The following is a 14855-nucleotide window of genomic DNA, read 5'->3' as shown; positions in this document are numbered from 1 at the left end:
AAACACTGGCTGTCCTGAAACTGGTTTTGTAGACTAGGCCTCTAACTCACGAGAGATCTGCCTTCCTTTGCCTCCTGAGTGCCCGGATTAAAGGTGTGTGACACTAAGCCTGGCTTACTTTTTAAGACCTAGAAAATGATTGCTAGGCTTCGGAGCTTTGTCTTTTTCACATGCCTCCCCACTCTGTCCTTGCACATGGTCATAAAGCCAACCAAATGCTAAGAACTCGGAACCCACTCGACGATCCTTTGCTGCCCGGAACCCACTAGGTGGGGAAGGTTGCAGGCCGGCCGCATAGTCTGCGCACGCGTGGGCACCAATCCGGCTGCGTGGTCAGCTTTAGGGGGCGGGGCCTCGCCGCACTCGAGGTGTCGGTCGCGAGAGTCGCCTTTTGGCGTCCTTGGCGGCAGCTGGAACCTGGCAGCGCTCTCTCCAAGCTCGCGCCATGCTGCTGTTGGCTCTGGGTGGCCGGTGGGCAGCGGGACTGCGGCCCGGCGGATGGAGGACTCCCTGGTGTGCGGCCGCCGCGCTCCGAGGTTCCGGGGTCGCCTTGTGGCGTGCGGCCTCCCGCGACGAGCCCGCGCGACTACTGAGCGGCGGACTCCTGCGGGGAGTCCAGCCTGGCCCACGAGCCGGGGGAGCGCAGGTCGGCCGTCCAGGGGCCGGGGTGGCGGGTGCGGCGTGCGGTCTGGGGGGCTCCGGTGCGGAGGGAACCCTCCGTGTACGGGCCCCGGAGGAGCAGGCCTCTGCCTCGGGTCCCGCCGCGGCTGCAAAGGGAGAAAGTGATTGCTCTTTCCTAGACTGGTTCCAGTTTGCTTGGTTTGTGATAACAACGCTGAGTTTAGTTTCGTCCTTTTGTGCGAAGTCAAGGTGTCTCTGTTGCCTCGGCTAGCCTGACTTCGCTAATTGGACCAGGTTGACCTCGAACTCCCAAAGACCTTCCTACCTCTGATTTCTCTAGTGCTAGGATTTAAAGCGTGCATCATCACGCTCGGAGTAGTTTCTTACCCTAAAGCTGAAGGTCAGAAAGGTTGATTTGCTAAGAAATTAGTGCAGCACATGGAGATGAACGCGAACAAACTCGTATAACCTCGTTCTGAGTTCTGTGTTTGTCTCTGTTTTTAGGAATTTCTTTGATTATTGAGAGAAAGGTGGGGTCTGAATGTTATCTTTCCATTTTAATATGAACAAGCTACGTAAGTCTACATTCTAACATATAAGAATTAAACAATGCGGGGGAAGGGGGTGCACGGCAGAGGCAGGAGGATCTCTGTGACTACAAGGCCAGTCTGGTTTGCAGAGCTAGTTCCAGGACAGCTAAACAGAGAAACCATATCTCACATCAAACAAACAAACAAAACCAGTCCGAAAACATAATAGTAGTAATAAACTTTGAAGAAATGCCTAAACTTGAAATTGGATTATTTGGTTTTGGTTTTTTTAGGGCAGGGTTTCGATATGTAACCTTCGCTGTTTTGGAACATGTAGATCAGCCTGGCACTGGCTTCAGACTCCTCCTGTCTCTGCCTCCTGAGTGCTGGGATTAAAGGCATGTGCCACCATCCTGGGCATATACTAGCTAGAGTCTTAGCTGAATTTCAACACAAGGAAGTTAGGTGTGCTTTTTACATTTTTAACTATGAGCAATGTGAAATTCATTTTGTTGTTGTTTAGTTTTTCGAAACAGGGTTTCTCTGTAGCTTTGGAGCCTGTCCTGGAACTAGCTCTTGTAGACCAGGCTGACCTCGAACTCACAGAGATCTGCCTGCCTCTATCTCCCAAGTGCTGAGATTAAAGGGATGCACTACCACTTCCTGCATGAAATGCATTTTTATTTATTTATTACGTATACAATGGTCTGCCTGCATGTGTCCCTGCAGACAGAAGTTGGCACCAGATCTTATTACTGGTGGTTGTGAGCCACCATATGGTTGCTGGGAATTGAACTCAGGACCTCTGGAACAGCAGTCAGTGCTCTTAACCATCTCAAACCCTGAAATGCATTTTTTTAGATATTCATTTTCATTCACATATTTGGTAAACTGTTAGCATAAACTTCATGTAGCTTTCAAGCAATGTTTTCTTTTTCTGAGATAAAAGGTTTGGGAATGGTGGCACACTTATAATCCAGTGGTAGCTCAGGAGGCCGAGACCAGGGATCAGCGTGGGCTACATTGTGAGCTGGAGGATTACATCTTGGCGACCTTTATCTTCAAAACAAAAAATGAGGTACAAGATATTTACAAGGCTTTTAGGGAAACAGTCTTCTTTTTTTTTTTTTTTTTTGATGCTAGTTATAATGTTAGTACTTCATAGGTACAGACTTTAAAGCCATAGGGTTGTCAGGATGGCCTGACCTGTGTGAAGGCTCTTGCTTTCATGACTGTAGTTTGATTTCTGGACATGGATGTGCTCATATATGTACACACCCACCAAAACAAAAAGCAACCTCAATATACAGTGTTTTGCTAAGATCATTGCATTAAAACTAATTTTAGAAATTATTTGTGCATGTTTAGTATATGTTTAAGTACACACGTGAAGGTCAACATTAGGCTTCTTTTCCTTTTTGTTTTTTGAGACAGGGTTTCTCTTTTATACAGTCCCAGCTGTCCTGGAACTGTAGACCAGACTAACCTGGAACTTGGAGATCCACCTGCCTCTGCCTCCACTACCTGACTGGGTGTCTTTTCTGTTGCTTTCAACCTTATTTTAAGATTTTTTTTCTGTTTATGTATGAGTGTTTTGTCTTCATGTATGTCTGTCCACCATATGCATGCAGTGCCCATGGAGGCCAGGAGAGGGTCTTAGATCCTATGGGCTTGAGTTACGGAAGGTTGTAAGCAGCCATGTGGATACAGGGACTCAGCCCTGATTCTCTAGAAGAGCACTAAGCCCTTTCAAGCACTGAGCCTCTCCATCTTTCAACCTGATTTTTTAAAAAATTTATTTGTCGCCGGGCGGTGGTGGCGCACGCCTTTAATCCCAGCACTCGGGAGGCAGAGGCAGGCGGATCTCTGTGAGTTCGAGACCAGCCTCGTCTACAGAGCTAGTTCCAGGACAGGCTCCAAAGCCACAGAGAAACCCTGTCTCGAAAAACCAAAAAAAAAAAAAAAAAAATTTATTTGTCATGTATACAGTGTTCTGTCTGCATGTATGCCTGCACACCAGAAGAGGGCACCAGATCTCATTATAGATGGTTGTGAGCCACCATGTGATAGCTGGGAATTGAACTCAGGACCTCTAGAAGATCAGTCAGTGCTCTTAATCTCTGAGCCACCTCTCCAGACCTCTCAACTTGATTTTTAAGAGATAAGGTGTCTCTGAATCTGAAGTTATCTGAGAATTCTTTATGTCACATTGTAACAAATTCTCTTCATATATATATAGCTTTGATAACTAAAAATTTCAAAAAGCCAGTTAGTTGATTGTTTCTTGTTTCAATAGATGCCCGTTTTTTGGGAGCGATGTGTTCGATGTGCACACACACAGTTTGATAAACCAGAAGATGGAAGGCTGATTTATACTGGGAACCTGGCCCGCACAGTATTTGGTAAGTATTTCTCCCTTCCCTTGTCCTGCCTTCAAACCCTCTTGTGTATTCCTTCTCACTCTCTTTCAATTTCATGGCCTCTTCTCTTCACTAATTGTTATGGCATCCATGTATGTGTATATATGTATATATATGTATATATATATATATTCCTAACTATAACCTGCTGAGTCTATACAGCATTACTATACAGCATTGTGTTTTCAGGGCTGATTGTTTTGCACTGGAAAACCAAGTGGTGTGCTTTTCCACTTCTCTGGCACCCAGCTTTACTTAGTTGCCTAGAGTTCTTGTGTGGGGTTGAGGCCTTCTGGGATGGTCCTACCTAGTAAACCTTTTTAGCATATGTTACCTATGTTCTTAGCATCACTGAATTATTATAACACATAAGGAAAATTGTTTTTTCTTTGAGCCCATTTAGACAACGTAGAGGTTGATACTTTCTCTTTTAGGAGTTTTAAAGATGTTTAAAGATTGAATTGTGGTTTTGTGATCTTTCCCTTAAGTCACTTATCTTAGAAGATGTAACAGAAAAGTAGAAATATGTGAGTAGTCTAAAAAGAGCGGGAGAATATTGTCATGGTTTAACTGAAGTATCCTCACAAGCTCATGCATTTAATGTAGTCTCACTTCCCCAGCTGGTAGCACTGTTTTGAGAGTTCTGAAACTTTAGGAGAGTTGTCTTCCTCTGGAAGTAAGTCACTGGGTGTGGGTTCTTGGAGGAAGGATCTTGTTCCTGGCTCTTTCTTGTCTTCTCTCTGCTTCCACTTTGTCATGAAGGTCTTCCGCTATCTAATAATACACTTGTAGGCATGATGTTGCCCAAGTACATAGGTCTAAGTGGGCTGTGGGCTGAAATCTCAGAAATTATGAGTCATAGTTACTTTTCCTTTTTTAATTATTTTTTATTTTGTGTGTATTGGTGTTTTGCCTGTGTGCATGTCTGTGTGAGGGTATCGGGGACCCCCGAACAAGATTTACAGACAGTTGTTAGTTGCCAGGTGGTTGCTGACAGTTGAACCCAGGTCCTCTGGAAGAGCAGTCAGTTCTCTTAACCACTGAGCCATCTCTGCAGCCCCCACCTTTTCCTTTTTTTTACTTGCTTTTCTCCAGTATTTGGTCACAATACAAAAACTGTGACTAATAGCCTGGTAGCACCTGTGTTTTGTTGTTTTTTTCAGACAGGATCTCTCTTTGTAGTCCTGACTGTCCTGTGCACCTGGCCCTCTCATAATGCCTCTTCAGAATGGTTGCTGAAACTGGATGTCGTGATGCACACCTTTAATCCCAGCACTTGAGAGGCAAAGGCAGAGGCAGGTGCATCTCTGTGAGTTCTAATGCAGCCTGGTCTGCAGAGTGTGTTCTAGGGCAGCAAGGACTACACAGAGAAATCCTGTCTTGAAAAACAAAAACAAAAAAAGTACAATTGTAGGTTGTAGAGGAAAGTTATTGCCTGAGCCTTTCAGTGCTATGGATAGTAGAAAGTCGCTGTGTCAGAGGTCAGTGCTGCTTTCTACGTGGGAATGCAGGGAGAAACACTGAGGTAGTGCTGTGGTTCTGGAACTCCTAACAGCCACAAGGGTAGCCTCCAGAAGGCTCTTCTTTAGTTAATGTTAATTCAGCCCCAGTTAATTATAGATACCATACTGACTGTGTCTTAGGGATAAAACTTGAAGGTAATGCAGACTGTTACAGCCAGTAGGAAAGAAAAGTGAATATGCCATACAATCAGCCGTATTTGTTTTGTTTTGTTTTGTTTTGATTTGATTTTTCGAGACAGGGTTTCTCTGTAGCTTTTGGTTCCTTTCCTGGCACTAGCTCTTTCTAGACCAGGCTGGCCTCGAACTCACAGAGATCCGACTGCCTCTGCCTCCCGAGTGCTGGGATTAAAGGCGTGCGCCACCACCGCCTGGCCAATCAGCTGTATTTGCATTCCTTCCCCTTAGGTCTTGTCTGATGAGTGCAGTCTGTGAAGATGTGAAAGGAGCACATATGTCACAGGTGCAGAAGTCCTCAGTACAAGCAGAGGCAGAAAGGTTGTCTAGATCTAGACTTAATGGAGAGATGAGCCTCTGGGCATGTCTGTGAGAGATGGCCTAGGTTAGTGGAGCTGGAACTATCCACCTTCAATGTGGGTTTGCCATTCCACATGTGGGACCCTAGGCTGAGTAAAGAGGAGAAAGCTCTCATGACTGGATGCAGTGTACCTGGTCACATCAAGTTCCTGCTGCCATGCCTTCTTATCTAATAGTTTCTTTTTTAAACATGGAAACAATAGAAGTAAATATATTTTCTTACAGTTCTGGAGGCTAAAAATGTAAAAGTGGGGTATGCACTGGGCCATGCACTGGTGACGGCTCAAGGAAGTCTTACCCCATCCAGCTTCTGGTGGCTCCTGTAGTCCTTAGCATTCTTGGCTTGTAGCTTGCCCCTCCCTGTGACTGCTGCTTGCTGTTCCTATGGCAGTCTCCGGGAATCTCTGATTGTTTTCTGCCCTTGTAAGGGCACCTCATTAGATTTAGAGCCCACCTCAATCCAGCATGATCTCATCTTGTTCTTTAGATCTGCAAAGATCTTATTTCCAAATAAGGACACATTATGAAGTTCTAGTTAGGCATCAGTTTTACTACAGTGTAACAAAAGTAATAGGGAGAAAAGATACTTCAGAAGGTTGGAGGACCATAGGAGGCACCATGGTCCTCATTTATACCCTGCATACTGATGTCATAGCAACCACCTGTGGGAAGAGGAAAGGAACTATTTTTAAATTACTGACAATATAATTAAGCTTTCAGCCAATAGCACTATATTAGTGGCTGCTTAGTTCCAGCTTTATGAACAGTTGTCAGACTTTTGCTTTTGTCAGTTTGGGGCAAAACAGTAACATTAATTTTAACTACATGGATCTTATGAATAAGATTTTTGTACCAATTTATTTAAATTTATTTAAAGGGCCATTTACATATTTGCCCTTAAAGTGTCAAGCTTTTTGGTTTTCTCATTCCACAAACATTTTATATATTGCAGATACTAATCCTTTTGATATAAATTCAGAATATTTTTGTCATGGACAGGATGTGGCTAAGAATGAGTTCCAACTTGATAGGTAAACTTGGCTAGCCTTGAACTGATCTCTTTCCATCTCAAATATTGAGTTACTGGTGTGTGTGTGACTACGTTGTTTTCCGTTTCTTTATTTTTTAAAAAATTGTAGTCAGATTGTCAGTCTTTTGACCCTGACTGTTTCTGGAACTTAAAAAAAAAAGGTTGATTTTAATTACTTTTAAAATATGTGTTTGTGAATGTGTCTTTATGGGAGCATGCCACATGCGTACAAATGTCCTCAGAGACTGGAGATGTTGGGGTTTCAGGCATTGGGAGCCACTGGAAGAGGGTGCTGGGAACTGAACTTTGAAAGAACAGTACTGGCTCTTTATATGTTGTGTCATCATGTCCAGCTCTGTCCATTCCAGATTATAAAGGACTTCATGGATACCTCTATGATTATTTTTCCCCACATTTAAATCTCTGACCTTTTTGGATTTTTCATGGTTTATGGTATAATGGATGGATTGAAGTTTATCATTTTCTTTTTAAATGTGTGTGTGTGTGTGTGTGTGTGTGTGTGTGTGTGTGTGTGTGTGTGTGTATGAAACATGGCACATGTGTGGAGGTCAAAGAACATTATAGCCGGATGTGGTGGTGCTCTCATTCAATCTCAGCATTCAGGAGGCAGAGACAGGCAGATCTGTGTGAGTTCATGGCCAGTCTAGTCTACAGAGTGAATTGTAAAACAGCAGAGCTATACAAAAACCCTGTCTCAAAAAACGAAAATAGAACAACATTGACTCTATGGAGTCAGTCGGGGTTTCTCTGTGGCTTTTGGAGTCTGTCCTAGAACTTGCTCTTGTAGACCATGCTGGCCTCAAACTCACAGAGCTCCGCCTGCCTCTGCCTCCCAAGTGCTGGGATTAAAGGCGTGTGCCACTCCCCCACTGCCTGGCTTCTCCCTTTTTTTTTTTTTTTAATTTATTTATTTATTGAGGATTTCTGCCTCCTCCCCGCCACCACCGCCTCCCATTTCCCTCCCCCTCCCCCGATTAAGTCCCTCTCCCTCATCAGCTTGAAGAGCCATCAGGGTTCCCTGACCTGTGGGAAGCGGCTTCTCCCTTTTTTATGTGGGTTCTGGGCATTGAAATTAGGTTGTCAGGCTTCTGAGCCATCTTGCTAGCCCCAGATTTTTCACCATTTTTCTAAATACAATTTTTATAAACCTAACATCACTTACTAAAAAGTTAATGTTTTTGCCTACTGATTTGTTTGTTTGTTTTTCAAGACATGGTTTCTCTGTGTAGCCCTGACTGTCCTGGAACTGGCTTTATAGATCAGCCTGGCCTTAAACTCACAGAGACCCACCTGCCTTTGCCTCCCACATGCTGAGATTAAGAAGTGTGCGCCACCACCACCATCTCACCTACTGATTTTAGATTATGTCTTTATTCTGTATTAAATTTCAACATATATTTCAATGTGTTTTTTTTGTTTGTTTCCTATTTTGCTCTTTTTATTTGTCTCTTTTTGTATGTGTCTTTTTGTATACACCAGTCTGTCTTTTTTTGGATGGGGAGAAGGTGCCACACTATTTTATATAGTTTATTAGATTTTAATATTTGAGATTAACCCTTATCTCTTTGCCATCTTTTCCCCAAATGTACTTTATGATCAACTTTTTAGAATCTCAACTTGTATATTTTCTAAGTAGATGGTATTTAAATTATTTTGTTTTTGTGTTTTGAAACAGTCTTGATGTGTAGCTGAACTTGAACTCACAGTCTTCTTGCCTCAGCCTCATTCATGAAGAGTCAGGTTACTTGGGTTTGAATCCCAGCCCGACTACTTTGTAATTAGCTGTGTGGCATTGTACATTGCTTTATCCCGTCCTCATGTGTGGGTGTGGGGAATGTCTGTGTATGACAGAGGTTGTTTTCAGGTATTTTCCTCCATTGCTCTTGTTCTAGTTTCACTCTCTTGCTGTTATACGATACTCTGACCAAAAGCAAAATGTCAGCTTCCAGGTTATACTCTATCACTGAGGGAAGTTAGGGCAGGAGCTCAAGCAGGAACTTGAAGCAGAAACTTTGGAAGAATGCAGCTTACTGGCTCACTTACAAGCTAAGCTAGGTTTCTTTTGCAATGCAGGACCACCTGCCCTGAGAATGGTGCCAATAAAGACGTCCTCTCTAGACATGCCCACAGGCCAGTCTGATCTGGGCAGCCTCAACTGAGATTCCCTTCTCAAGTGACTAGACTATGCCAAATTGGTGGTTAAAGCTAATTACAGCAAATCTCTACCTTAGTCTTTGAGACAATCTTTCATTGAACTTGGAGATTTTTGGTTTTGATTTTCAAGATAGGGTTTCCTCTGTGCAGCTTTGGCTGTTCTGACTGACCTCAAGAGATCCCCCTTCCTCTGCCTCCTGAGTGCTGGGCGTAAAGGCAGCATGTACTATCATGCCCAGCTTGGAGATCACCGTTTTGGTTAAACTGGCTGGCTAACAAGCCATGGGAATCTGCCTGTCGTCGCTTCCCCAACTGTTGAGTTCCAGATGTGTGCTGCCATGCTCAGCATTTATGTGGGTGCTGGAGAGCTGAGCTCAGCTTCTCATGCTTGTACAGCAAGCCCTTTACCTACTGCATGATCTCTCCAGCCTGTAGCTTAGGCTGACCTGTACCTCTCTCTATCCCAGGCTCTATCTTCCAACCCTTGTCTCTTAAATACTGGGATTATAGATATGAGCCACTCAGCTTCAGTTTTCCTCATTGTTCAAGATTTGGCAGTGCTGGGGATCAGCCTAGGGCAGCAAGCATGTTAAGCAGATACACTCCACAGAGCGAATTCTATTCACTTTCCCTTTCTTTGGCTTTTTCAGAAGCAGTCTTACCATGTCGTGTCAAAATTGTGATCCTCCTGCCTCACCCAGTTCTCATTTTTTTTTTTTTACTTTTTTTTTCCAGTTCTCATTTTTTAAATGGAGCAATGATAACAATTATACACCTCTCCTTGAGCTTTTATATATATTTTATGAATAGAATAAGTGAATTGCTTGAGACGGAAGGCAGAGGCCCTGACACATAAAAAGCAATTCATTGTGTTTGTTGTTGATGGTGGGTTTATGATGATTGGATTAGCTTTGTCATCACTGTGACAAATAGTCAAGAAAACTACTTCATGGAGGAAAGATACATTTTGACTCACAGTTTTAGAAGGTTTGGTCATGGTTGCTTGGCCCCATGCCCTTGCACAGAACATCAGGGTTGTAGGCGTATATGACAGGAGCTTCCTTACTTCATAGCATAGGAGAAAGAAGTGAGACCGACCTCCGTGCAACAGCCAAGGTCTACCTCAAGTTTTAAAATTTCTCAAAATTGTGCTTTCTTCTAGAGACCAAGTGTGCAGCACATGAAACTAGGGGATCTTTTTGCATTCAAATTGTAACAATGGTATAGGAAGAAAAGGTTAGAAGAATTGATAGGGTAGATTGATTTATAAAACAGTTATTAATTGTTTTTTTTTTCTCTTTAGGTGTGAAATGTTTCTCTTATTCTACAAGTGTGATCAGCCTTGCATTTTTACCGTATCTTTTTTCACAAAGTAATGTGACGTTTGGAAGTCTGCCTCTGCAAATCTTATTTTATGGAATCATGGGAACCTTCACAGTGATCACGCCTATGCTGCTTCACTTCATTACAAAAGGCTATGTCATTCGGTTGTACCACGAAGCCAAAAGTGACACTTACAAAGCCATCACTTACAATGCTGTGCTTTCGGAAACCAGCACGGTGTTTCATCAAAATGACGTGAAGATTCCAGAGAGCACACATCTATTTACCACCTTTTATGCAAAAACAAAGTCACTGTTAGTTAATCCAATGCTCTTCCCAAACCCTGATGACTATAACCATCTAATGGGTTATGACAAACCATTCACTTTTGATGTGGAAGAAGTCAATGAAAAGAAACTGCATGAGGATGAAAAATGAACCTATTCTGTTTTGTTTACATGCCATGTATATTTCAGTGTGTAATAAGATTGCCTACATTTTGTTATTGTTAGTGAATAATTGTTTTTAAAAAAAATACAGTTTAAAGCCCGAAGACAGTGCAGTTGGTATAGTGTTTGCCTTACATGAGGTCCTGGGTTTGACCCTCATCATATAAGTAGGTATGCTTGTGTACACCAGTAACCCCAGCACTTGGAAAATGGAAGTAGGAAGACCAGAAATTTGGGATCATCCTTGGCGATTCTAGTAGGTTTGAGTCAGCCTGGACTGTGTAAGACCCTGTCTTAAAACAGAATGTTGATCTGGGTGGCTCACGCCTTAAATCCCAGCACTCCAGCGGCAGAGGTAGGTGGATGTCTCTGAGTTTGAGGCCGGCCTAATCTAATAGAGTTCCAGGACAGCCAGAGCTGTTAACACAGAGAAACCCTATCTTAAAAAAACCAAAACAACAACAACAAAAAACCCACCAAAGACCTCAAAAGTTGAAACTATCAAGCAGAATTTCTGATTAATTTTCAGATAATGATGTTCCCATGTAATAAAATACATTTAAGAACAAATTGTTTCTGTTAAAAAATGCTGATAATCAGTCAGGTGGTGATGGTACACGCCTTTAATCCCAGCACTCAGGAGGCAGAGGCAGGTGGATCTCTGAGTTCAAGACCAGCCTGAGTGAGTTCCAGTATAGCCAGGGCTGTTACACATAAAAACCTTGTCTTGAATAACAGAACAAATATGTGGATAATAATGTATATTTTACTATGTTTATGGCTACATGTATTTATGTTTTTAGAGTCTCACTATGTAAGATTGGATGCCTGGAGCTTGCTGTGCAGACCAGTCTGGCCTTGAATTCATAGAGATATGTATCTGTCTCTGTCTCCTGCATGCTAAGATTAAAGGTGTGTCATACCACACCAGGGCCATGTATGGGTAATATAAGAGTGGGTGCCTATAAGCAGAAGATTGGATGTCACAAATAAGAGTTGAGTTTTTCTAAGTGTATAAACATACTTTTCCTACTTAAAAACACTTTGTAAAGTTCATAAATTATAAAAAAGAATTTGTTATGTCTTTTGGTTTAGAATACGGGTTGCTGCCTAAATCCTCTGGTGTGGTGGCCCCAAATAAGAATGCATATACAGCCAGGTTTGGTTAGTTGTTCTGTGCCCCCATTTGTCCCTCAACACCTCCCCCCCATGATAACAGGCAAATCATTGGTACTAATACATACATGCTACCTCCTATAAAATAGCCAGCTATGTTAGCTTCATGGAGAATTCACATTTTCAGATTTTTTACACCTGCAATCTTAGCATTTAAGAAGTAAACATCAGAAGCTTGGGAATTTAAGGCTGTTCTGGTACCTGGGTTCTGGTACTTGGCTGGATACCAGAGTCAACATTAAGAACAAAATACAAGTTGGGAGATACCTGCAATCTGTGGCAAGCCATGATAGTAAATTTAATTATGTAAGTGGGCTTGAGTATTATAGAGGCCATTCAGGAGAAAGATCATTCAAGTCTAGGGTTGCTAAGAGCTATTTCAGGGCATAGCTTGAGGCAGGAAACCATTATCCTCGGCTCTAGAGTGTATGTCCTGATGAGCCAGTTTAGCAGGTGAAACTTGGGCGTTCTCAAGTTTGGGTTTCTGCTTTGTTCTTCTTTCTTGCACAGATAAATGCTTATCACTGCAGTGCTGAATGAGATGCTTTTCTAGAAGTTTTTCTGTCATCAACCTGTAGTTTACTGAGATGTTAAGTCCTGGCAGGAGTGAATGGACCCTAGAGAGACACTTCTTCCCTTCTGCTGGCTCTTAGACCACTGACACAGTGGACTCCAAAGAAGTGAACCCTATCCAGGAATCTCATGCTGGGGTCCTGGTGTGAGCCAGAGGGCTGCTGGTCTTCCAGGAATAGATTTCACACAGTGCTGATGGCTTGCCCTCCTGGAACCAGGAGCCTCAGAGATGGGTCAGCTGTGGTCAGGACTGCTTGTCTACACATGCTGTTTGCATTTGAACTTTATTTAAACCTAAATTTCATGTCATGACCCCAAAGATAAACATGGGGGTCATTGGATCTCTGTAATTGTTCCTCCACAATGTGATGGCCATGAAGGCAGGGACAGCAATAGCAGCCTGAGGAATTCTTTTCAGAGACCCACTCAGAGGCAGTCACACACTTCAGTGTTGTAATAGTCTGTCTCTGTCTCTCTCTCTGTCTCTCTCTCTGTCTCTCTCTCTCTCTCACACACACACACACAGACAAAATGAAGTTGTTCCCTAAGGTTTGCATGACAGTTTTACAATAGGTTTAAGTAAGAACAGCTTGATCACAGGGATGCCAGAAGATGGAATATTTTTACTCTAAGCAAAGGTTAATAGTTTTGTGATTCCCAGAAAATATCCTGGAGAAGAATGCCTTAAGCTTGGTGTGTTATTTTAACATTTAAAAATACTCTCTAGAAGAAATACTGTCTCAACTGGGCAGTGGTGGTGCACACCTTTAATCCTGTCAGAAACAGGCGGATCTCTTGTGAGTTCGAGGCTAGTCTGGTCTGCAGAGTGAGTTCCAGGACAGGCTCCAAGGCTCCAAAGCTACACAGAGAAACCCTATCTTGGAAAAAAAAAAAAAAAAAAACAAGGAAAGAAAATTGACAGTTTTTTTTCTTAATTTAATTTTTATTTTATGTGTATGAGAGTTTTGCTTGCAGGAGACAGGAAGAAGAGTCAGATCACCTTGACCTGGAGTTACAGAACATTGCAAGCTGTGATTTGGTTCTCAGAACCAAACCCTGGCTCCCTGCAAGAGCAGTGAGTGCTCTTTGTTTTTTGTTTGTTTGTTTTTTCGAGACAGGGTTTCTCTGTGGTTTTGGAGCCTGTCCTGGAACTAGCTCTGTAGACCAGGCTGGTCTCGAACTCACAGAGATCTGCCTGCCTCTGCCTCCCGAGCGCTGGGATTAAAGGCATGCGCCACCATCGCCCGGCGCAGTGAGTACTCTTAAGCTCCAAGTCACTTAACCTCTTAACCACTTCCTCAGTCCAGGCATAAGTATTCTCAGGACCCTGTCTGTATAACCTGGCTTAGTCCTAACCTGCTGCTGCTGTCGCCTCCGACACCTCTAATGCAGCAGGAGACCAAGTTTTTGTTATTTTGAGACAGGCAGGGTTTCTCACTGTAGTTCAGGCTGGCCTCAAACTTGAGCTGATCCTTCTTTCTCAGCTCACTGCAAGGATCACAAGTAAACACCAGCATGCCCCCTTTATCTTTTCTTTCTTCTTTCTTTTTTTTTTGAGACAGGGTTTCTCTGTGTAGTCTTGACTGTCCTGGAACTTGCTTTGTAGACCAGTCTGGCCTCAAAATCACAGAAATCCATGTGCTCCTGCCTCTGCCTCCCAAGTGCTGGGATTAAAGGCGTGTGCCCAGGTAGTTTAACATACCCATGTGCTATATGTTCCTCATCTACTTTGATCAGTCTGTGCTTCCGGTTAATGTTGGACAAGTGGTTCACATGTATGTGCAGAATGCAGTCATCCTGTCACCGTTAATGCACTAGACATGCAGGCAAATTGTCTTAGGTTCCTTTTGCTGTGAAGAGACAACCATCACTATAGCAACTCTTATAAAGGAAAATACTTAATTGAGGGGGCTTGCTTGCAGTTTCACAGGTTCAGTCCATTATCATTATGGAGGTGAGCATGGTGACTTGCAGGCAGACTTGGTGCTGTATAGCTCAGAGTCCTACATCTTGCAGGCAACAGGAAGTTGACTGAGACACAGGGCGATATCCTGAGCATAGGAAACCTCAAAGCCAGCCCCCACAATGTCACACTTCCTCCAACAAAGCCATGCCTATGCCAACAAAGTCTCACCTAATATGAGATTACATTTGAACTACCACACAAATGCTGCTTTGTAAAATGGAGTCATCAAGGGCAAGGGATATTCTGAAAGCCACTGTTTCATATAATATGGGGTATGGGTGCAGGGTACAGCCTGATCTCCATAGAAGCCATCAAAACCAGGAGAAACAACTCTCAGGTGTATGTGCCACCTCAGAACTTAGGTGACAAGGTCATTCAAATTCAAAACCTACTTAAAGCTGCATAGCAAAGTTCAGTTTCAAAAAACAAAACTCGGCCAGGCGTTGATGTGATGTGGGAGTGTCATATATCAATCTGTTGATTTCATTGGTTAAAAAAATAAACTGCTTGGCTGGCCCTCATAGGTTAAAACATA

General features: G+C 43.0%; 1 protein-coding gene across 1 annotated transcript; it reads left to right on the top strand.

Moving 5' to 3' along the window:
* Positions 1-351: 351 nt before the first annotated feature.
* On the top strand, positions 352-11168 carry Tmem70 (transmembrane protein 70). The gene is made up of 3 exons (XM_005361864.3): positions 352-646; positions 3448-3553; positions 10137-11168. Exons 1-3 carry the CDS (start codon positions 446-448, stop codon positions 10592-10594), a joined length of 765 nt encoding a protein of 254 aa, XP_005361921.1. The 5' UTR covers positions 352-445; the 3' UTR covers positions 10595-11168.
* Positions 11169-14855: the final 3687 nt, after the last annotated feature.

Source organism: Microtus ochrogaster, linkage group LG5 (assembly GCF_000317375.1).
Source record: "Microtus ochrogaster isolate Prairie Vole_2 linkage group LG5, MicOch1.0, whole genome shotgun sequence".
NCBI classification, from domain to species: Eukaryota; Metazoa; Chordata; class Mammalia; order Rodentia; family Cricetidae; genus Microtus; species Microtus ochrogaster.
Note: the sequence above shows the minus strand (reverse complement) of the source record. Positions and strands in the feature narration are given on the sequence as shown.

What these genes read in the sequence shown, in the direction of transcription:
- Tmem70 (XM_005361864.3), top strand. Translation starts at nt 446, where the DNA reads ATGCTGCTGTTGGCTCTGGGTGGCCGGTGGGCAGCGGGACTGCGGCCC. An exon ending in CACGAGCCGGGGGAGCGCAG is followed by an intron (nt 647 to 3,447) that starts GTCGGCCGTCCA and finishes TTGTTTCAATAG; the next exon opens with ATGCCCGTTTTTTGGGAGCG. An exon ending in CCTGGCCCGCACAGTATTTG is followed by an intron (nt 3,554 to 10,136) that starts GTAAGTATTTCT and finishes TTTTCTCTTTAG; the next exon opens with GTGTGAAATGTTTCTCTTAT.